This window comes from Cupressus sempervirens, chromosome 10 (genome assembly GCF_028749045.1).
Source record: "Cupressus sempervirens isolate cs-2001-9-10 chromosome 10, ASM2874904v1, whole genome shotgun sequence".
Classification (NCBI taxonomy): Eukaryota; Viridiplantae; Streptophyta; class Pinopsida; order Cupressales; family Cupressaceae; genus Cupressus; species Cupressus sempervirens.
In genome coordinates, this window is record NC_143127.1 from 489,972,943 (window position 1) to 489,998,356 (window position 25,414).

At 36.4% G+C, this 25,414-nt stretch overlaps 1 protein-coding gene across 1 annotated transcript in view; it reads left to right on the forward strand.

The window, feature by feature from the left end:
* The first annotated feature begins 282 nt into the window (after window positions 1-282).
* The window catches only part of LOC149534807 (histidine kinase CRE1-like), a 29,888-nt gene continuing 4,756 nt past the window's right edge, over window positions 283-25,414 (forward strand). Inside the window, exons 1-7 of the mRNA XM_089806960.1 lie at window positions 283-1,432; window positions 2,043-2,315; window positions 6,345-6,511; window positions 21,959-22,192; window positions 22,331-22,517; window positions 22,670-22,721; window positions 22,875-23,104. Coding sequence (XP_089663086.1) covers window positions 1,040-1,432; window positions 2,043-2,315; window positions 6,345-6,511; window positions 21,959-22,192; window positions 22,331-22,517; window positions 22,670-22,721; window positions 22,875-23,104 — 1,536 coding nt within the window. The 5' untranslated portion in view covers window positions 283-1,039. The remainder of the gene's footprint in view (window positions 1,433-2,042; window positions 2,316-6,344; window positions 6,512-21,958; window positions 22,193-22,330; window positions 22,518-22,669; window positions 22,722-22,874; window positions 23,105-25,414) is intronic.

Here is a 25,414-nt window from a genome sequence, read left to right on the forward strand (position 1 = left end):
GCTTCCCTCTTAATTTAAAAGAGATTGAATAATATCTTGGCATTTATCCGGGCTGTGTCGGGTTGAAATACAAATGTCCGCTTGGTCTGTGCTTCATCATTACGTCATCATTGGAGAGAGTCATCCTGACCCCAACAAACATTATAGCAAAAGTCGCCTTGGAAATGAAGGGGCCCGGGTGAGTGAAAATAGGAACGAGATGTCTCAATCATGGATCTGCTTTCGCTTCGTTCAGCACATACGTGTAGCTACGAGAAGGATGTGTTGTGCCTAATGAGCTTTACCATTCAGTATTCAGTATTCGTATTACCCTCATCCTCCCTCATCCTCCAGCTATTTACCCTCATCCTCCCTCATCCTCCAGCTATTTAGTGCCTCGCTGGGCCTCACACTGGCCCCCTCTCTACCTCCCTCTCTCTGTCTATCTGTTCAAAGGGTCATGACTCCCATCCCCACTTAAAAAAAACACAACGCGGTAAAACCAAGAAAAAGGCCTCTTTTAATGGAGGGATTCTCTTGGGCATACAGAATGCGTTGCTTAAGTACTGCCATATCTATTTGTATTGCACAACAGTTATGATTGAATCTTAAAATCCTACTTGGATTCATACAGGATTAGGATTATCATTGCAGGTAGAGGAACGAGGGAAGAATCAGTCAATTTTAAATGTTTGGGGGAGTGTAGTGTTGTTTGATTTGCATTTTGACAAACTGGGGACAGTATATGCAGTTGGGCGTTTGTCTGTTGAAGTCAACTCAATGATAGTTTGAGGACACCCAATTAGAAATTATGATTGGTACTCTCTGTATAGAACTGATGACATCAGCATCGGCTTCCAGGCAGTTCTATAAAGATGGACTGTTTGCTGTTTGTTTGATGAATTTTATGAGCTGAGTCTTGAGTTGACATCGAGCCCGCTAGATGATTCTAGCTTTTATTTTAATCTTGGATTTGATGGGCATTTCCTGGCATATGAGTTTTTATGGCCTGTTAAGAGGATGAAATAAGGAAGGCTGGAACCCGAAGTAACATAAATTGATGATCTCTAAAACCAAGATGCTATCTCTAACTGATACTATGATCAAATGTGTGAATCAGCATCAGGGCGGTACAGGCAAATTGAACTTCAAATGGTGGGGAAAATGTTCTTCTGCTACTAAGAAGCAGAACCCATCAAAGGTTGTTGGAGGGACTTGGCTGAAAAGGTTGTTGCTTCTTTGTGTAGTTGCTTCAATCATGGGCTCCCTCTGTATATTTCATTACATGAATGCTGGGATTGTTAAGCGTAGGGAAGATTTGCTGAAAAGCATGTGTGATGAACGTACAAGGATGCTCGTGGACCAGTTTAACGTGAGCATGAATCATATACATGCTCTCGCACTGCTAGTCTCTACTTTCCATCTTCGGAAGCAGCCCTCCAGCATTGATCAGGTCAACGCATATAACCTCTTTCATAGATCTAATTTTTTTTAAGGAAGGTTAGATCGAGTATCAAGGTAAATAATCTAAGAGACACGAGAGTTAAATACTTCTGGTTGAGATTACAGCAATCTCTTGGGGCCATGTCTTATGTTTGTTTAATCAAGGAAGTCTGTGGATATCACCAGTACATGACTCTGATTGCTAGCCATAGTTAATAGTGAATTATGGAGTTGTAGTCTGATCTCATATTTGTTTTAGACCCTGTCCCAAGTAGATGAAACGGATGCCTATTATTTGCTACTCGTAACATAACATCTCTCGATGAATTGGAGCTGAGTTGTTTATTTTCATTTTGTAGGTTAGGCTTAACTTCTTTTCAATGATCTCAATGATGAACTGAAATCTGTAATTTAGTAATTGAAACTTTTTCCTTTATTGGGGTTCCATTGGTTGTAGATGACACAGAGCTGTCTTTGTACTATTGATAGTCTTCGGCTACTCTTTGATATGTCCTAAAGATGTCCTAAATGGTTATTCAAAACTTATCGTTTTGTTTGATTAGGAATGTCATCATTGTCATTTACTACGGGCTGACTTATGCTTACGTTGGTTCTTGCAGGAGACATTTGCTAACTTTGCTGAACAAACGGCTTTTGAGAGACCACTGACTACTGGGGTTTCATATGCTCAAAGGGTTCTTCACTCAGAGAGAGAGCAGTTTGAGAAAGAGCAAGGGTGGGAAATTTTAAAGATGCCAAAGGACTGTAATGATTCACTTGACCCGTGTGAGAGTGAATATGAGATTGCACCTGTACAAGATGAATATGCACCAGTAATATTCTCACAGAAAACTGTTAAAAAAATTCATAAGTGTGACGTGATGAGTGGTAAGGTGCGCATATTGATCTTTCTCTGCCTTTTAAGTTCTTGACCTTTCATAGATAGATTATATAAGGTAGAATGTACATTTTAAAATAAGAGTTTTTTCATATATGTCAGAACGCATACCTTGCTTAGATCTCCGAGGCCTGTTGACATATTAGATGTCATTGGGTGGAATTTATGATCTGCAATACTATTATGTACTGCAATATTTTAATGAGAAGTTGCTTAGATTTCTGATGTTTACTACAGATTGAGATAACATCGATTGAGAACAAGAAGCAGGATCTTAGCTGAGCTTTTGGAAGGGCTGTATTGCTTTCTTTGTATGAGGAAATTCAAATACTTCTTTAATGCATTAAGCAAATATTTTCGATACAGTGTTACTCGGGAACACCTGCATAAATTGATCCAACATAAATTGACCCATCCTGGAAATGGAGACGTCCCTGAAGTTTGGAACCTTTTGAAAACCTGCCCCCTAGCTGTCCCATAAAATTAATGATTGGATTTTGATGATATGTTTGATTTCCACTCTCATGTGAACTCTCAGTTTTAATTCTTTAACACAAATGTTATATGTAAAGCTTCTATAATGTATAAGCATGATTTATCCATGTTTTGATATGAATATTTAAAATTTCCCTATATATTTAAAGTTTCCCCAATTTTTTATATGGCTGTCCCCACTGCTGTCCCTTGCGACAGGAATGAGAAATCTGTCCCGGAAACCCATTGCCCTGTCCCCTGTCCCCTGTAGCAGAAACCTAGGGTAATATAGGTTCTATATGTTTAGAGCATGTTTTGTTTATATATTGGTTTAGGCTTAAATTAAATACTAGGCAGACAAATTTATCAGTCATTGTTCTTGAATGTAGAGAGGTGTATCTTCCACATTATGCTGGGCAGATTACTTATAATACTTCATCTGTTCAATGAGAGTTTGTGTTTTAGCATCCTGGCTAAGGAGATATAGACTTCTGAAATATTTAAACTGCCTATTTATTGAGTTCTAGTGCAGTCAACTGCAAAGGGTAATTGTTATTGTGTCTTTCAGATTCCCTCCATGATGCAGTAATTCTATATGATTGAGGGTAGAAACTTGCAGCAGTAGCTTGAGACAAAGAAGAAATTGCAGTGCCTAGGTACTAAAATGATTGGGCACCTTCACAATCAGAGTGCAGAGTTTCTGCAACTCCCCATAATTGAAAATTGAAATGATAGAGGTCATTTTAGATGTAATACCAATTCATGGTAGCCACCAATAAGGGAAACAATTAGTATATAGTTTTGCAAGGTGCAAGGCTAAATGGGAGCACGAAAGAAAATAATGCATATGTTGATCTGCAATATGACAATTGGGAAAAAGGACTGGGATACACATTGGTACACTGAAAAATTTCTGCAATTTGTGGATTGTTTAATGCCTCGCTGACTAACGGAATATTGTCTAGCTAGCAAGATTGAATTTTCTGGTCCGATTAGAGTTGCATCTTATTAGTAAGCTAAATGTGCAGTCTATTTCCTCTTAAATGATCTATTCAACCTGAAAATGCTTTTATGTTAAATCATCATTAGATTTAGTTATATAATGTATTCATGCTAAATCTTTAACTTATCTAATTTCATTATCTGGTAATTCTTACATCCACTGTGCCTCCAAGGGAAGGCAAGGGGCTAGAAATGTTAAAGTGAATTTTGAGTTGTAGATTGCCTAGAATATTAGGTGGTTGCAATTCCCTTTTCAATTAAGAAAAATATCACCTACACTTAATATCCAGTTATATCAATTCTAAACTCTTAAACTTGATATTTATTAGTGAGCTTGGACGTGAACTGAATATGTCTCTCTTGGTGCTTCTGGAAGCAGTATGAAGCTATGTTCCCCTGAGTTTCAGGGATGGGGACAGCAGGGGACGGCAAATGGGGATGGCTATATAAATATAGGGAAAATTTCAAAATATACACTGGAATTTGCAAATATACATGTCATTCATATGAAACTAAGCACAAAGCATGTCATTTAAACATTATAGAACCTGAACATATATCATTTGAATGCCATCTAGGAAATAATAAGTTAATAACCGATTCAGTACTCAATTGTCAATATTCATATCAATACGTGAACAAAAATATAAGTATAGCAATGAACAATATCATAGAAATCTGTAAATCTAAATATGCCCAACGGCTAGAGGGCTGCCATTAAGTTTTATAGGCGAACATAAGAATGTAATCTCAGATATCCTTAAATTCAGCACACAGATAACTGTAATGAGGCAAGATTACTTTCTGCTAGGTATGTACATTGAAAAACTTTCACCACTGAAATGGAATATTGTTTGGTTCAAATAACAGCACGTTGTGATGATTTTCTCAACTGTCTGTTATTGTCACTTATTAAAATTTGGAAGCCTCCTAATCCATCTTTATTTGAAGTCATTTTCATAAGGGTTCTTGAGCCATGAACTCTAACTGGAGGTTATTTTTTAATCAAAAGTGGTAAGGACTTGTGGTAAAGATGCTGCCATGGATACAAATGTAGAGCTCAAATAGTAGTTTCTGTTTATCTGGAGACAATTTTCTGTTAAACTCAACTGACAGATTCTGGAACAGGGTTAGGAGACATGCTTCTCAGAAAATGCTTATATTGCAGAATGTATGTGTACTATTGGGGTCCAATTTGATAATTAACCTAGCCAAATTGTCCATAACATTTTTAAGAATCATTGAACTTTGAGCTTTGAATCATGGGAGCAAAAGGCTTTCACATGAGATGATCTTATGGTTTGTGATTTAGTTTTTTAAGGTTTACTCTAGTTATGGTTGTGTTGCTTTAGTGCTAATTACTAAGCGTATAGGTGCTTTTCAGATTCTAAGATTTTTTTTCTTACACAATCACTTTCCTGTCTTGCAAGGATTCACAGGAGTACTATTGATTGACTTTTGCTGCTTTTGGACATTAATGTAATTTCCTTATTTCTTGCGCACATAGTGAATAGTATCATCAACTTTTGCTGCTTTTGGACATTAATGTAATTTCCTTACTTCTTGCGCATGTAGTGAATAGTATCATCAATTGAATGCATATTGAATCACTGCACTTTGCTTGTTTTTATGTTTAATGTGAAGCAGAATCAATTGCACATTTAAGAAGGTTGTGCATGCAATAGTGTCTACCATATATTTTTTGTGGATGAGTGGGTGATAAGAGGATGCAGTTAGATGCAAGAAAAGATGAAAGAACAAATAAGGAATAAATGCAGCCTTGCAGAAAATAGGACTTAGGTTGGGAAATAGGTAGAGACTTGAGGCCAAACATGCATACCTGAGAACAAAGTCCCTAAAACTTATGGCCACCATAAAAAGAATCTAGGTATATAGTCCTTATAGTATTTTTTTTTCCACCTTTTTGAGTGAATTGGATAAGTTAATGCAGAGCATAAAATACGTAACATCAAGAAAATATTGGTATGGCATAGGTCAGTTTTGTAAACTTTTCTTTCTTTCTTCTTTATATATGGTGAATCTGGTTCACAAGGACAGCTGGTGTGAGAAACTTTATATGATGCGAAAAACAATCCACAATCGTAAATCTACAGAATCAGGACATGCCTGAAAATTTCCTCAGGGCAATCCTGAAAATAGAAAAGCTTGTTACTAATGCCAATATTCGTTGAACATTTGAAAGGATATCCATATACGCTGTTTCATAATTCTATAAGTATTTCTAAACAGGATTACTTAAGTGCATAGAAGTGATAATTATATTTACCGCAAGTGTCTGTCTCACTCCCTTCAATGCTGTTTTCTTGATGAATAGTTTAAGAAATCATATAGATTGTGCATATAACATTGGTTCTGCTTAGGTACAAGTTGGGAGCATGGCTTGAAGTCATATTATGTTTTTCTGTTCACATAATATATTTATCATGCGGCCTTTGTGGCTTGTGCCTGCAATTCGATAATGAAGTGACCACAAGTTTCTCAGTGAGGTTAATATAATATTATAATTCATATACTGGTATGCATCCAGGAGGATCGGGATAACGTCTTTCGAGCCAAAGAATCTGGGAAAGGAGTCCTCACCCATCCTTTCAAACTAGCATCTGGGAATCTTGGAGTAATTTTGACTTTTCCTGTCTACAAAACTGATGTACCTCCTGATGCTACACGTGAGGAGCGCATTGAAGCAATAGCAGGGTTAGTAACTTTTGCTCTATGGAGATTTGATCATATTTTTGTATTCTGTTATAATTTATTTCTGGTGATGGATTGATACAATATCAGCTCAATTGTGCCGTTGTAACCTGTTTAGTTTTCTAGGGTCTTGATATTGTTTTCTTAAGGCAAATGATTTGAGTAATCATGGCATCTTTGTACCCTCATATTTCATGCCTGGTTAAAATTATAAATTGACTGAATTTGTGTTTTCCATCCCATCTTTCACTAGTCTTAGATTTTAAGACTAACTCACTGGGCATATTATACACTAATAATTTCAAGTCAAATGGGTGCATGGTTTACATCAAATTGCATGCTGACAGTCTTGCAGTGGACTTTTACTGAAAAATAATGAAGTGGGCATATTTAGAGGAACTGTAAACTTCTGATTGTTGCTCACAGCCAACAGTATATGAAGGATTTGCAGTCAATCCTATTTTTCAGAGCATTCTGTAGCTTGTCATCTTTCTTGAGGATATGTTATGGTACATGGTTTTAGTTATAAATAAAAGAACCTATGATAATCACCACAAATACATGGAAACTTTACGACAAAGTCAAATGGGTTAATTGCTAGTCTCAGAACTAATGAATCTTTATTTAATGTCACCTTCAAAGTTTCCTTACTTTTCTTTGAACTATAGATTCTGACTCACAATTATAGCAGCACAATTAATATAAATATACTATCAACTTAAGAAACTGCTGCTTAACAGTTTATTTTATTTAGACATAATATTTAGGACATATGTTGGAATAGAGGGAACTTATCCTTTGTATCTGATGTTAATCAGCCTGAATCTACAGTAACCTATCTTCACTAAAATATCTTTGAATTGTCTCTGGATTGGCCTCAATTAGGAGTTTTTGTCTGCTAACTTATCAAATCACATATTCTGTCATTGTTTTGTTTCTTAGCTTTCTTTCTCTGAAATTTTATAATGGCCTAATATCAAAATAATTTTTTCTTTATCATCCAATGCGGGCTTCAGAGCGTTCTGTAGCTTGTCATCTTTCTCGAGGATATATTTATGGTACATGGTTTTAGTTATAAATAAATGAACCTATGATAATCACCACAAATACATGGAAACATTACGACAAAGTCAAATGGGTCAATTGCTAGTCTCGGAACTAATGAATCTCTATTTAATGTCACCTTTGAAGTTTCCTTACTTTTCTTGAAACTATAGATTCTGACTCACAATTATAACAGCATAATTAATATAAATATACTATCAACTTAAGAAACTGCTGCTTAACAGTTTATTTTATTTAGATACAATATTTAGGATATATATTTGAATAGAGGGAACTTATCCTTTGTATCTGATGTTAAGTAGCCTGAATCTACAGTAACCTATCTTCACTAAAATATCTTTGAATTGTCTCTGGATTGGCCTGAATTAGGAGTTTTCGTCCACTAACTTATCAAATCACATATTCTGTCATTGATTTGTTTCTTAGCTTTCTTTCTCTGAAATTTATAATGGCCTAATATCAAAATCATTTTTTCTTCATCATCCGATGGGGGCCATTCCAACTATTGGTGTAAATAAGGTATTTTACTTGACTAATTTATTAGTGGGTTCTATTCACATGTTAATGTAGGTCCTAGAAATCTCTCTGGAAGTCTCAGCTATCAAAAGATCTAGTCTTATCTTTTGACATTTAATTCTTGTGTTCCATTATCTTATCTTTCATCTTGCCATCTTAAGCAAGGCTGTTGTACTCTTTGTGTCATAGATTAGTGATCATATCTCATAGATCTTAATATCAAGCAAGCTCATTTCTATCATACTTTTTTGTGCAAGGTTGTTTTTGTTTTTGTTGGTGATCTCGGGATGTTGAGCTTATCTTTAGCTCTTGCATAATATCAAAGATCCAATATTGCAAAACCCTTCAGATTTGAAGGTAGAGCTGTTTCTAGACAAGAGATCTTGGTTAGTCTAGTAGGTAGAGTATGTTCTTCCCTTGTATCATTTGCTGACCTGGAAAATCAGAACAACTTGAAAGAAACACCAAATTTCGGGGTTTTTATTTTAGGTTCATTTTGGACCAAATCTAAGGTTGCAATTGAGTTCAAGGTGTTGAAAAAAGTTGGTTTTGCCTTTTGTTTTGCCCAAATTGGTCTTGCGAGGCTAGATCTTCAAGGATTTAAAGTTGAGAGGTGGTTGCGATTTCGGGGGGAAGCTGAATTTTTGGAGCCCTTTGGGCTAAACATACCTTGCCAAAACACACTTTGTCATTAAATCCAAAAGACTCGAAAACCTAAGACCTGATGTTAAATTTGGAGACATTTTCCCTGGGCTCTTAGAGATGTTTTTTGCCCTGCTGCCATTTTTGTACATTCATATTGTCGTTTATACTGCCATACAATGTGGACAGCTTCCAGATGTTAGTAGTAGGTCACAGGGAATATCTTGTACATTTGGATGGTGTATACGTGGATACATTCTTTACTTAGACAGGCACTGCATCTGTCAATGAATTGCTTGTAGGAAGGTATGGTGAACATTATTTTTTACTGTTTTTATAATACTTTATTTTTGGTGTTTTGTAATAAGATTTTCTTTGCTTGTGATCCTACATAGTGTGCTAAGTGCTATAGATGTGTGGTGGTTTGTGGATTTCTGTTTAGTCCAATCATTTTGCCTGCCAGTGGGACATTTTTGCAGCTTTTTCATGCAAGGCACATAAAAAACTACAGTCAACACCCAAGGGCTTCAATTTGGTACCCTAAGTGACCAAATTGGGCCTTTTTTTCCTCTTGGCTATAACTTTCTATTGGGGTATCAAAATCTTGTAAACTAGATATCATCGAAAAGCTAGTTTTGTGTATTTCATAGTGGTGTAGGTCATTTGCTTCTTATTGGAGTCATATTTTTCCTCTTAGACCTTCAAGCTCATAAGTTTATGCAATGATTTCTGATTTTCACATTTCTTGTGATGTTAAAAAAGGTATTAAAACTATGTTCCCCCAAGTTTCTAGGATGGGGATGGTAGGTGACGGTGGGACGGCAAAAAGTTTTGACAATTTTGGGGACGGGGGGACGACAAACGGGGATGACTATATATATAGGGATAATTTAAAATATACATTGAGATTTGCAAATATACATGCCATTCATATGAAACTAAGCACAAAGCATGTCATTTAAACATTATAGAACCTTAACATACACCATTTGTATGCCATCTAAGAAATAATAAAATAATAACCGATTTAGCGCAGTTGTAAATATGCATATCAGTATGTGAACAAAAATATAAGTTTAGCAGTGAACAATATCATAAAAAAATGGAAATCCAAATATGCCCAAAGGTTAGAGGTCTGCCATAAAGTTTCATCATCACGTTCAAGTTCAACATAAAAAACGTTATAGAAACTAGGTAAAATGAAGCAAACTGCTGCTCCTATTCTTCTTCTGCTACCATGGCATCATAGTCAGAGTCCTCATCCTCACTAGCATGCTTCACAGGAAGCATAGTCTCATCCAATGGAACCCCAACCAGTCCTGGTGTTGTCTCATTCTTGTCTATTTGGGTCACATCCTTAGGCTCCACATCCCATCACAAAGCTGGATTTCGCCTATACATTGGAGTCTGACGATCCACAAGCATGATGCATTGCCACTAGCTTCTCCTCTCGTTTAGAGGTAAGTCTATTCCTCTTAACAGAGTTAATAAATGAATATGTGGACCAATTCCTCTGTGTAGTTGAGGAACTAACAACTTGCACAAGGAGGCAAGTGGCAAGTACTTTAGACTCTGGTGTACTTCTCCCATACCGGGTCAACCATTTAATAGGATCTCTATGTGCCAAAACCGTTCTATCCAAACTTGCTTGTGGCTTACTCAAGTTTGGGTCACGAAGATTGGTGAAGTCAAGGAACTATGCACGAAGATTAGAGGCCTCTTGAGCTGAAAACATCTTATCAATGACTCTTATGAAGCCATCCAATACCTTAGGATCATCACATGGGAAGCCCCTGATGGAGCCCTATTTTTTGGAAAAAATCAGGTCTCCATTTATGGAATAAGGATGGAAAATTAATGAAAATGAGTCTCTTTCCTACTTCACATGAGGATTGTGCTTGCAAGGAAGAGATATGGGGATTTCAGAGGTAGTATCGCAAAGCAAGATTACTATGTCCACCACAATGATTCTAAGAAACCTAATGTATCAACATGTGAAAATTCTTTAGTAGTATGATGTTGGGCAAAACATTCCATTCATCACAAAGATTCAAAGACACATCAATTCTGATGCAGGAGCATCCTGGGTTTCTTTTGTAATCCTGCACATTAGTTCATTCTGCCTAGTTCCAATTGGGCCGACTTTGCTCACATTTAATTTTGGTATAGTTAATTATATTTGATGAGGGCCGACTTGTGGTTTCTCTATGTTCTAGAATTATCCGTAAGCCATTTTGGCAAGTATAAGTAGGGTGTTTAGGTTTAGGGTTAGGGTAGATTTTTGGGGGAGAGTTCAAAAAGAAAAAGAGATATGTGGAATTAAAAAGCTGATTTGGAGATCTGGAAGTTGTACATTTGTAATTGGCCGTAACTCAGAAGGCCTTACAGCTGGGCATGTATGCTGAATATTTGATGAATCAATAAATATATCCTTGTTCTCTCTTTCCTTGGTGTTGTTCCTCGTGTTTTCTTCCGTTGTGTTAACTCTTGTAGGGTGGCTTGGATAGTTGGGTGTGCCTTTGGCCCTAGTTATTCATCCTTGCCTGCATCAAATTCTCAACAGGCTGATATACTTTCAATAGAAGGAAGCTTCAGTGAGTTTAATAAGCTTGGGCAACGAAATTTTGAAATTGACATTGCTGCTGATCGAGAACATATGAATTCTCATGCCTTAGATAGCTCTGATCCAGTAAATTCACCATATTGTTGCACATTTGGACAGTTGTTCAGGCACCTTTGACCAGTTTGGTAAACAAATATTTTGCTCTGCATAATGGGACTTTTTGTGTTGTGAAGAAAAGTTCAGTTCTCTACAACCAGAGACTTTTAATTCGGAAGAATTAAGTAGCAGTGGCAATCTATGAGTCAACAAGGGATGTGACAATAATATTGATGAGTGGTTGATGTCTAACATCGGTCGACCTATCCATCACAGTAGTGCAGCCCGTCCTAACCCAAGTACATTTCATATCCTCAAACAACAAAGCAACCTTATAGTACTCACTATCTAGGATGGTTCCAAGAGGTACAAATGAGGGATTCATATTTAATATATCTTTCACCATTTGTTTAAAATAAGTGGAACATGCTGCATTATATGGGATACCATTAGCAACAAAATATCTACCACTGGATGCCTCACAAGTTTCCTTAGCTTGTGCATTAAACAAACTTTCCACCAATACCTTCTCAACACTACCCATCTTCCTCATCCCTCTAGTCTTAGTAGGGCTGCCACTAGTACCAATGGCAGATGTCATATGCCTAGATGATTGTGAGTGAATAGAGGGTGATGTCACTGTCAAATTTTAACCCCCCATTTGAGCCTCTTAAGTGTAATCTTTGACACTCTACTCTCTCCTCATCAGTCAAGTTAGGACAACCTTTGACTCCATGGCATGCAACACCTAAAAAGTGTGACTTCACCCTTGCATAGCTGCCCCTATAATCATCATGACAAATATGACAATCACACACTCTAGTCCCTCCTATATTCTTTTTATCTTGTGGCCTAGCTGTGACAAATTAGAAAAGAGGATTTTCCCTATTGGAAGGACCCTTTGCATAATCCTTCATGATGGTGGAAGGGCATTTAAACAAATCAATTTTAGGATCAGCTTCTTTCCTAGTCCAACTACTAACAATATCATCCCCAACCACATTTTCCTCATCACCACCACTGCTACTAGTACTTCCACTGTTGCTCACTTTGTTTTGAGATTTTAATATGCAATGAAAATATGAGCTGAAACATTGGAAAAAAAAAACTCTTTCAAGCTGCAAAACTATATAAAAAATGGAAAAAGGAAGCACAAAGATTTTCATACTTACTTGGTGCACAATAGAGGAAGCTCAAACCCCTGCAAAAGCCCTTGGAATCAAACAAATCACCTCCTCTTCTTGTAAAATGAAAACCCCAGCTGCTGCTATAAACTCAAGCTCACATGCAAACCAAAACAAATATCAATAATAGCATAATCTAGTTGTTTTTGCCCTTTTAGAGCTATTGGGGAGGCGGGGCCTACTAGGCGTCCAAGTCAATGCCAAACAAACACATTTAAAAGTTTATTTTTTTAATTTTTTTTGTGCAAAACAAGGGGGATGACTGAGGGACATATGTGGTGTCCCTAACTATCCCAAAGAAGACCGTACGTCCCCCTTTTTTCTCTCCCTTGTCCCCAAGTTTGTGGGATGTCTCCCTGGCTTTTTGGCAAAGTGGGTACAATAGGGAGATGTCCCGTACTTGTCACCCTGTCCCTAGGACGTGCCCGTTTTCGAAACTTGGTGTTTTGGGGGGGATGTGTCCTGGGGGAACGTAGTATTAAAAGGAAAACTATAAACCATGGAGTGATGGCATAATAAAACATCTCAATTGGCTTCATTTGTTGTCACATTTGTATGGTCTTGTTCCTCCTCTAAGTACACCTTGTAGGGAATTTGCTTGAAATTGCAGAGGGATCATGTTCTAGGAGTTATTCCAATGCATGTTGATAATGGTATCTTGAGGTATATCCTTGATTTTGCATTTCCTCATGCTTTTTGGACTAATTTAGGAAGTAAATGGAGATCTTGATACTCAACCATTCCCAGATGATCCTATTTCAAACTCTCTTGTGCCTTTTCATTTTTCAGATAGGATATCATGTGCTTTTGATACCATTTAGGTATTTGATTCTTTTTGATCCTTTAAATTCCTCTTCATATCAATTCTTATTGGAATTCCCAACCTTGTACATGCTTTTGTTTCTTCCAAAAGGGAGAAAAGTTATTTGTAGACATTGTGTATGTTTTGTCTCGAGGCACTTACCATTGCTACAAAATATTATTCGTTGTGGAGGGGCTACATAGTCTCTCTCTTCCCCTCGTATGGTTTGAGGGATAGGGTGGGCTTGGGCTATCGATTGCATCTTTGTGATGGATGTAGTCCTTGGGTTTTATCGACAAGTCCTCAATTCATTACTCATTTCATCACCTATACATGATTGTGTTTTGCATCATCTCTTTTGGAGAGGGTTTTTTCCCTTGTAGGTTTTCTCCTTTACTCCATTTGTGAGATAACTTTTGTAAATAGATACTTGAAATGACCTCATAGTAAGATTTGTCAATCATAATCCTTACATCATTTGCTTTGATTTGTTCCTCCCCAAGTTGCACTTAAGGGGTTTATTGGTGCGAATAAGGTATTTTCCTAACTAATTTATTAGTAGGTCCTATTCACATGTCAACATAAGCCCTAAGAATCTTTGTAGAAGTATTAGTTGTCATAGGATCTTATCTTTTGGCATTTAATTCTTGTCTCTTAGGTTATGTCAAGTTGTCTCAGTTTATAGGATTTAAGAACATGCCATCATCTTATCCAATCGTGTCTTTTATCTTGCCTTTTTAAGACCATTGTACACATAGTATCATTACTGATACTAGATCAATATATCACATCTCATAGATCTTAGAATCAAGCAAGGTCATTTCTTGCATACTCTCTTGTGGAAGGTTTTCTTTGTTTTTGTGGCTGAATCTAGAGTGTTGAGTTAATCTTCAACTCCTATACAAACAAAGGAATAATTTGACTTTCTTAAGCTCTCTTCTTAGTAGTGTCTTTAGATGTTTCTGAACATTGTGTTGCCCGTGCTACTTGTCCATTCCTTTAACATCTTTCATTTTATTTTTGTTGTAACTCTTAGGAGCTCCACCAATAATGCCTCTACATCCTTATTTTCTAATTTAAAACTTCGCTCAATAGTTTGATAATTTGGATTAGCTTCTCCTAAAGAGAGTAGCCATTGCACTCCTAAGATTGCATTAGTTTCTCCTTGCATCTCATGTCTACCAAGGTTAGCAGCTGATTGTTGAATTTTTTAATGGAATAGTAAAACCCCTCATCCCTTATAACATCGAATCTATTGAAATTCCTTTTGGAACCCCCTTCTAAAAACTAATCCTTCATCAATGAAATTTTGTAATGCTTTGTTGTTAATTAGAATTTAGAACTTTGTGCCCTTGCAAGAACCTATGTACTTGAAAAGGATGATATGTAGGAGCACTTGACAAGGTTGCAAGTGCTTTATTTCAATATTCATCTTTTATTTTTTATTTGGGTTCATTTTCATCTACTGTTATTTCTACGTGTTGCACTTGGCCTTTTCTTGATTGATTGATGTAGGAGCATCCTTGGGTTCAAGACAATCTTGCATCACCCAAAAATATTTCCTTTTTAATTTGTTCATGTTAGTCATTTCTCTGTTTCCTGTGGTGTTCCTTTGATTTGGCTTGTTTACTGTTGCGAACCTCAAGGCTTGTTCTGGAAATCATGTTTTACCTATGTCTAGGTTCACACCTCAATTTGATTCTTTGCGGAGGAGATATATTGGTTTCTTGCTTGGGACTTTTTGTTCTTTATGTTCTAACGGTTAGTGAGAGTTTTCCGATCTCGCAAAGCAATTTTGTGATCAACGAAGTTTGGTGGTTCATAGTGCGATGTTCCTTTACTTTAGGCCGACGTATCTCTTGGGTCATGCTTCATTTCAACAATTGGGCATCAAGATCTTCATGTTTTGGGTCCTGACCTATATTCTTGGTATTACATTTTCTTAACTTGGGATTCTGTGATTGATTTGGACCGACGTGTTTCTTGCGAAGGCTCTATATATTGAGGCATTTGATCTTAGTTTAGATTGGGGGGAAGGCAATTAGAAGGATAACCTCTAGAAGGTTAGCATTAGGGCTAGATGTGGCTTTTTGTTGTCATCAAGCATGTTTTTCCTAGAATGTAAGTTGCATGTGCTAGCCAATTTGATGTAAATTAGTGAATTTGTCTTATGTGAAGATATGAAATTGCATCTTTGCAGTTCATTGTTGATCATGTGTTGTTGATTCTACTGTATTGACTTAGGTTGCAGGGTTTGGATAGATCTCATTGAGGTCCCTTTAACCGTGATTGCATCAGATGGTATGAGATGAAGATTTCACTCATGTGATGATTAATCTTCGTTCTTGAGCTTGCAAAGCCTTAAAAATCCTTGTTGTCAAGTGGTAGAGGGTGGATCTAACCCACTTGCCAAGGATTCACACAAGAGGGATCCAAAGGGAACTGCTAATGGTTATGAGCTTTGAATGAGTTGTTGAGGGATCTCATGGGTGAACATATCACTAAATGGAGGTAGGTTGAAGGTGTGTTCAATAGATTGTTGAGTGATAGACAATTAAAACCTTCTAGTTAGATCGCTAAGCTGAGGCAGTTGCACCAGAGGGAAGGGAGAGATATTGCCAAGAATGATAAACCCTAGGAGATTAGAGAAAATGATGGAGGATTTTAGAAATGAGATGAGGAATGAGATCCAAAATGTGTTAGCTAGTTTGAGAAGGAATCCAGAACCTGAGGAAAAATATGAAGAGGATGTTGAAGATCTTGAGACTGAAGGGACTGATGTACCTACAAATGAATAAATATTGTTGAGGGTGGTGACACAAGTTAGTAAAAGTCATACAATGGAGGTCTAAATCTTTTCTGGCTAATTCCATGCAGAGGATTTGATAGACTAGATTGGAGAGTTGGAAGACTATCATGAGCTTGAGGACATAGAGATCGACAAAGGGTAAGGTTAGTACAAACTAAGTTGAAGGGACATGCTACCTTACGACAGAAATAGTTGTAGAAAGATAGAGAAGAAAATGGTGAAATAAAGATCACTAAGTGGATGCAAATCGTTGCAAGAATGAAGGCTAAGTTCATTCCATAAGATTATGAGTTGAGATTGTTCAAGTAGTTGCAGAACTTGAAGTAGAACTATGTGTGAAGGAACACTCTGAGGAGTTTTACAAGATGACAATCAGATCTGGACATCGGGAGATGTCTAGGGAGAAGGTAGCTAGATATATAAATGGTTTGAGATTTAATATCCAAGATGAGATGAGTATGTTGAGCATTTCTATAGTAGAGGATGCTTACCAATATGCTCTTAAGGAAAAGAGAAGGTAAGGAGAAGACAAAAGAGTAACCTAGAGGAAAGGAGAAGTTGATGAGTAGTGGCAAGGAGAAGCAGGCAATTGAAGAAGAGTCTAGATCTAAGTGGAGTAAAGGATTAGATTAGAAGGCACCAGGAAGAGGAAGTGGTGGCAAGGATTTCCTAGGTAAATGTCTCAAGTGTGGAGAGACTAGACATAGATCTTATGAATGTCCTGAGGGATTTGGTAAAGGAAATGGTAAATATAATTTCACTACACATGAGGAGTGGATAATTGAAGCACTAGAGGAGAGTATAATAGGACTTGAGATGAGAGCCCCCTATGCTTAGGAGAGAAGTGGAGATTGAACCTTCCCAAAGGAGGAATCTTTTAAGGATTGTATGCAAATCAGGAGGTAAGTGTTGTAAGGTTATTGTGGATAGTCTGACTACTTGGTATTAAAAGAGATGGTACAAAAGCTTGGTTTGAAGAGGCTTAGAAATCCTAGTCTCTATATGATAAATTGGTTGCAAGATGATCATGTGGTAGATGTGAAAGGGTAATGCTTGGTGAACTTTAGTGTTGGCCCCTTCAAAGATGAAGTCTTGTGTGATGTCTTATCTATGAGTGCTTGTCATGTTCTGTTGGGTAGACCTTGGCAATTTGATAGAGGAGCTATCTATGATTGCAGAAGAAACTTGATTACCATAGAGAAGGATGGGCATAAGTTTACTTTGGCTTCCTTGATGGAGAAAGATAAGGGAGTCAGGAACTTGAGTCTTGTGAAGAGTTGTTTTGAGAAGCAAAATGTAGAGGCTATACCAGAGGTTGGTGTGGTTGTGAAGAAGGCTCTTGAGAGCAGATCTAAGAACAAGATGGCACCTAATGGTAATGTAGGTAGAGTTATGCAGCCAAGGACTTTGGTTGCAGATAAGATGGGATCTTGCAGCAAAGGTAAATCAAATTTGAAAGAGAGGAATTGAAGTAAACATCCCTCACTACATATACGGATGTGAAGCAATGAAAAGGTGTAGAGAAGATAAAATGGAATGATTTGGCAAAAGAAAGAAAAGGGTAAAGGAAAAAAGTGGTATAGATAAGTAGGACATCTAGATCAATAATGAGCATAGGATTTACATCCTAAATCTTGAAAGATATTCATGAGTCTCTCTCATGGAACATCTTCTCATCAAGGGTGTTTGATGCAAGAGCATCCTTGGGTTCATCGCAATCTTGCATAACCCAAATATATTTCCTTTTCAGTTTGTTCCTATTAGTCAATTTTTGTGTTTCTTGTGGTGTTCCTTCAATTTGGCTTGTTTTGGACATCATGTTTACCTATATCTAGATTCGCACCTCATTTTGATCCGTAATGGTGGAGATATCTTGTTTTCTCACTTCGGATTGTGTGATCTTCATGTTCTAATAGTTAGTGGGAGTTTTTTGGTCATGCGAAGTAGTTTCTCGATCAATAAGGTGGCTCATATCACAATGTTCTTGACCTTGGGCTGACGTTTCTCTTGGGTCGCACTTCATTTCAACAAACAACCTGGCATCAAAATCTTCATGATTTGGGCCCTAACCTATATTCTTGGTATTACGTTTTCTTTACTTGAGAAAATGTGATTGCTCTGGGCCAATATATTTCTTGCTAAGGCTCTACATATTGACACATTTGATCTCTGTTTGGAGGGAAGGCAATTAGAAGGATTACCTTTGGAAGGTTAGCATTAGGGTTAACTATGAATTTATGTTGTAATCAGGCATTTATGCCTAGAATTTAAGCCACATGTTGCTGGTTAATTTGATGTAAAATAGTGAATCTAAGTTAATGTGAAGATATGAGATGGCATGTTTGTAGTTCATTGTTGATCTTGTGTTGTTGATTCCATATTATTGACTCGGGTTGCATAGTTTGGACATATCTCGTTGAGGTCTCTCCTGTGACTACGTTATCTATGGTGTCTAGGTTCCAATGGTTTTCTGAAAGAAATCATACATTGTTTCAACACAACTCATTTTTAGTTAATCAAAACTACTCTTTGATGAGGATGCCTTTTCTTGAGAAAAACTCCTTTGAAAATTTTCAATATTCAACCCTAGAGGAGAGTTTTTCATGGACAAACTTGTTCTTGGCCGCAAAAGTTTCTAAATCTAAAGCTCAATTGCTAGCTTCTTAAAGTAGCGATGGATCAAATGTCTTGATTAGACTCCTAATAGGTTCATTTGACCCTTCAATAAAAAGGACAATCAATCTTCTTATCATAACAGTAGGCACCATTATAAATAAAGTTTGGAACTCTTCCAAGTTCTACATATTTGTCCTATGTTCCTTCTTGTTTAGACATGCCAACTGTCTAAAATGGACTTTAGGATTAAAATTAATTGATCAAACTCTTGCATACACCATGACCTTGGTTATCCAACCTGTGGTACCACCATTCCTCTATTTATCACTCAAACTACAAGGTGGCAATTTGATGCCATTTTCCTTGGCTATAAGTTTGAATGATAGGTATGTGTCTAACTTTTGCACCCATGCATGAGCTTTACTCTCGTTAGGCCCATCAAAGGTAGATAATGTTAACTTAGCCAAAGATTGATGATCAATATGTCTACTTTGTGGTTTAGGTTAAATTCTTCACCTATTTCCGTCATCATATACGTGCAAATAGTAAGAGACATTGCTTCTCAAGTCTCTACAGGGTCCTCATAATGAGAAGTGATTTCATCTTGCATTGAACTTTGTGCTTCTTTGACATAAATTTCTGAGCCCCTTTAAATGAAAATAGGAAAAAGAGGCCTATTAATAGACCCACCCTCGGTTCCTTGTGAATGATCCTTATGCTTATTGTTGTTACCGTTATTAGCTCTCAAAGAACTTGTTTAGATTGTATGCATCATATGTTGTGTAACTCGGGTGTGCGCACTCGGGTCAAAAAACCAAAGCACCCAGTGAGGGTGCGTCGCGCACCGGAGTACCCCCACCGGCCGAAAAAGTGTTGCCGCACCGGTCGAGCACTTGAGTGGGACTCGAGACTCGGGTGCATCGCGGGTGCTCGGGTGCTAGGGTGTGAGGTGCTCCTAGGGTGCTTATAGGGTGCACTTGGCTGACTGGCCCAAAAAGTTATTAAAAAAATACTTTTGCATTTGTTTTTTAAGCAAGCTAACCTTGGGGATGATTAGGACTTCGGTATAGGGGATGATTAGAGAGCACATGGGATGATTCTATTCTCATTTTGTTGATTGTACTCACTTTGATATGGCTATGATACATTATTTCATTTCACTGTTTCATGCTACTTGGCTCATTGTCATCATGAACATCTTTATGATATATGATATTCATATTTGAACAATGAGTTTTGAATCTTGCATCTTGAACTAACTTAATTTGTTAAATGGTCATTGGTAATGGTTATGAAGTTTCAAGTTTCAAGTTTTAAGTTTGAACTTATGGTTTGTGAATCGCATTTCAATTTTCTATCTTCAACCATATTTGGTATGTTATATAATATACTGAAGTATCATTTCATAATTAGCATTTTAGTCATATATATATACTATGCAACCCCCTCCCCTCCCTCCTACCCCATCCGCACTCTCACCACTGCACCCCCACCATCCTCAAATTGAGGCCCTTTTTTTCGCACACCCGAAACTTGTCCGACGTCCCCCCGCACCACCGCACCCTTGCGCCAGTGTAACACTGATCATATGCAACATCTATCCCGCCATATGCTACATAAGGTCAAATTTGCAATCAATATTACTTGCATAATCACTGTTGCCATCCTTTTGATCCATTTTTTTCCTGCTGCCTCAAGTTTCAAGGGAGTTTCCCAGCTTAGTCTTTAGAAAATTGATGATGACTTTTCCTAATTTCTCTTTAATAATGTCTACTGGCTCTGTCACTAAAGTGCATATGAAGACTCATAGGTTGGGAAAGTCCAGCTCGGATTGCCTCTTTAGAATTTCCTTGTTTTTCTTTAACTAATAAAATCTAATTTATAATAAGAACCACAGTTAATTATAAATATAATATCAACTTCAGAAACTACAGCCTTAACAATTTATTTTAATTTAAATATAATGTTTTATATATATTTCAAAAAAAAGGAAGTTATCCTTTGTATCTGCTGCTAATTTTCCGAAATCTTTAGTGATCTATTTTCATTATAATGTGTTTGAAGTGTCTCCAAATCAGCTTGAATTAGGGGTTTTCTTCCATCGAGTCCACAATGGAAATTAGGGGGTTTCTGTCCACCAATTTCAGACTTTGAGGGGTCTTGTCCTCAGGTTGCTGAACCACAATCTAGGAGTTATAACCAAATATGTAAAATGTAAAATGTATTCAATGATGTTTACTTCTTCCTTTTGATTTTTGTTATTTGCCTTCTCTTTCTCCTAGACATTATTCAATTTATTCTTGATAATGTTCCTTGAATTTTTGATAGATTGCAATTTCAATTAAATTTTAGTCTGTCATAGCTTAAGTACTCTCTAATGAAATTGCAGGTCCCTTTTAAATTTAAGAGCTACATATTCTTTTTTGTAAGTGGGGGCATTAAACATTAAGTTAATAAACACTAAAATGTTTTAAGGCTTTGTCTAAATGTTTTATCAGCAAAAGTTGACTTGAAGTTACCTAGGTTTACAAACAAGGTGAGAAATGTAATTTGGGGTTCTGTAGATTCTTTTGAAGCGTTTAGTATTTATCTGACAAAATTGAAACATTTGTTCTAGGTTCCTGTCCCGTACATGATGGTTAAAACAATTCAATTGAACGGATTTCATTGGTATCTCATAATAAATTTATCCTCGGAACTATTTCGCATTGAATAATAATGGACATGATCAATATGTGTTCCAAAGGTGAAAATTACATTTGCACCTGAACTAGAGAACCAGGACATCAGAGATATGATATTAACAATACCATGATTAGATATTCAGTCTTCCTTATTATGATATATAATTGGTCTGGGTTTTGGAATCCAAAAAAATTATGTTATGTTTTATAAAGCCTTGTAAATTTGTAATGTCATAAAAATCCCACACAACTACAAAAGAGGTGCAAAATACTTGAGAATACTTTTGGCAACCCTAGAAGAATATAAAATAATAATAGATCTTAACGTTTGAGTCCAGAGAACTTAAATTCACATGTGATGAGATGTATTTGATTATTTTCAAGGCAGAAATCTAATAATTCTTAAAAAGTATGCCATAAATCTGTCTTTCTGATTTAAAACTGTAACCACCTTTCTTATTCCTTTTGAGCAGGTACTTAGGCGGATCATTTGATGTAGAGCAATTGGTGATATCTTTACTAGGACAACTTGCAGGAAATCAGACCATTGAGGTGAATGTCTATGACACTACCAATAAATCAAACCCAATAAAGATGTATGGAAAAAATGTTACAGAAAATGGACAAAATATTACAGAAAATGGACAATCACATGTCAGCGAACTTAATTTTGGAGATCCAATGCGTAGACATGAGATGGTTTGCAGGTAATGGACCTTGGAAATACAATGCTAATCAGATTATCAAAGTCTGTAACATGGTTCTTTCTTACTGGAATAATTTTTTTATTTATTATCTCTCCAACAACAAGAAATATTCTTTTCTGAATGATCCTGTCTCCCCAGGTTCGCTGAGGAGCCTCCCCTGCCATGGTCAGCAATTATGATGTCATTTGGAGTACTTTTAATTTCTCTGTTATTTTTACATATATTTGATGCGGCATTGAACCGTATTGCTAAAGTTGAAGAAGACTTTCGTAAAATGGAGGAATTGAAAGTGCGGGCTGAAGCAGCAGATGTTGCCAAATCACAGGTTATTGATTTTATGCCACTTTTTTCTCTGGTTTGAAATTGCAATTCTTATATCTGTAAATCTTTTCAGATAACACTTTTGCATAATAATTTGAAAGTTTATTGCTGTCATTTTTATTTAGTTGATGAATATTATCTTTTGTACTTCTGCAGTTTCTAGCTACTGTTTCTCATGAGATAAGGACCCCCATGAATGGTGTTCTAGGTAAGAGAAATATAATTTCATTGCAAACCTTGGGATCTTATATGGAACCTCTATTAGAATATACATCATTATCAATGATATATTAGAACTAAGAATATACATCATATCTGTTAAGAAAATAATGCAAATGTGTTTTTTGACTTATTTTAACAGGAATGTTGGGAATGTTAATGGAGACAGAATTAGATGCAACTCAAAAAGACTTTGCACGAACAGCTCAAGCTAGTGGAGATTCTCTCATAACACTTATAAATGAAGTGCTCGATCAGGCAAAAATTGAGTCAGGAAGGTTAGAGCTAGAAGAAGTTCCTTTCCGCTTGCAATCTATTTTGGATGATGTTCTTTCACTATTCTCTGGAAAATCGCAAGATAAGGGCATTGAGGTACGCTCAGAATTCTTATGCCTTTAATAAATGAATGAATGCTTTGCGATTCCTAGAGAGTCAAATATCTAAATTTTATTTTGACTTACACTGTGCTTTCTGTTTGTATTTGGTGTTATCGGGTCTTTTCCATAGTCTCTTTGTACCTGAACCTCAATTGGGCTGGCTACTAGTCCCCACCTGATTTGTGTACCCAGGCTGTGCCAAGGGCGTACCTGGGCCAAACTAGGGGCAAACCCAGGCCTCTAAATTCTATTGAAAATATTAGTAACTTGAAACAATAAATTTAAATTTAAATCTAATTGTTAATATTTTTTCATTTTTTATGTACAACAATATCCAAGCCATGCTAAACTTAATTTGAAAAAACCCGGCAAACTACCCTACCAGATTCCTGTACTGGAGATATTGAATATTGAAATCTCACCTTGTGTTCTTTACATCAGATATCAAATATGATATTGAAATCTTACATTGTATTCTTCACATGATATTTTCCTTCACCCAAAACATTCTAGAGTTTCATTCCCACCATGGGTTCCAAAGTATGATTAGTGGACTTAATGTCAATATGGCCTTCAAAGTCTCATTTTGAAGGTACCTTGGCCATGTGCATATACTATATATGTAGTAATTAATCGTGATTAGTTATAAATCATCATTGCCAAGAGAGACAATGTGTTGAACATTTCCTTCAATTCATATATAAGTACCCTATCACTTTATTAGTTGATACAAGAAATCTACTATTGTGTTCTTCTTCCTTGATTCAGTATGTAAATAATTGTTGGGCAAGTAAGTTGGCCTACAAATGAATCTAGGTGTAAATCAATACAATTCAGACAATAGAAAAATAATTGAGCTGATAATGAATAATTGAGGATTTAAGACAAAAATAAATGGTGGAATTAAGGCTTACCTTAAGATCATTGCAAGGTGCAATTAGATCTGATGTTAGAGCCTTAAGACAAATGGGATTTATGAGTTTGAAGAATAAGTACATGGTCTGAGCTACAATTTGAGTCTGTCTGCTATTGTCTTGTCTTGATGGTGCAGTTGAGTTCTACCTACAGAAGATGAATGGTGTGCTGTATATCAAGGACTAGATGGCGCTAAAAGGGCCATTGGGGCCTGATATAATGGAGGGTAGAATGATTGACTTCCTTCTTCAAGGCCTGAGATTTTTATTAATAATCAAGAACAAGAAATAATCAATGTTTCCCCAAGTTTCCAGGATGCGGGAAAACAGACATGGGGAAGGCAATTTTTCCTCATGAATAATACAAATATATAAAAAATATGCATAATTTACACAAAATGTTCATAATTAAATACATATTTTAGAATGAACTACACAACTGATAATTGATAACATTATCAATGGTCGAGTCACAATGAATGGTAATTGATAAATAAAAATGCTTTATAATTTATATGAATATCATAGCAGCTACTAGCATTAAAAAGTTAAAGATGCATGCTATATGAACTCCATCAGCAAGAAAACTCGTTAAAAGTTTGCTAGATCTTAATTGTTGCTCCATTTGTTTCATCACTCCCAGTGTGCAATTAGAGTTGGTTGAAGTATGTTTTCTAAATTTTAAATTAGATGACTAGTGAACAAAGCCATCCTATGCAAATGCAAGAGGAAATTGCAAGTCAAGAAAATGGGTGATCCAAATTCTTGAGACAAGGAAAGTCAAAGCCACATTTCACTGGAAAACACAGATTACTAGAGGCCTAGATCCTCGATGCCATTAAAACAAGTCTGAAAAATATAAGCAAATCCAGTCTTATAAATTCACGTGTACTGATTTTGTGACTGATTTTTGAAGGACTTTTATCATTATCAGTGAGTTTGATTCATCTGCAGTAGGTTTTCATCAGAAATTCACCGTCAGAAATTCACCGAGCTTTCATTGATCTTTGCTCGGGTAGTTGTATTTCAAGCAATTTTCTCATTGATCTCTATTTATGTTACCTGATATCAGCAATAGTTTGCATTAGAATTGAGCTATTTTTATTTGGCAAGGGCTTTGTTTTACACAAGGGAGTTACTCAGAATATTTATTTTTATATAAGACAACCCGGGGTTCTGATTGACAATCAGTCTTCATCTTAGAACCTTTGACTGATTTGCACCATCAATGTGCTAAAGCCTCAAACCAGATCTTAAATGAGGTTTGTGAGCAGATGTTGTCCTTGCGCAATGAGTTTGAAGAATATTATTTCCTTGGTTGTGATTGATTTGTTAGGGTTTGGGCAGCTGGTCATTATCACATTGATCTTTAACAGCAGTATACAGGTTTC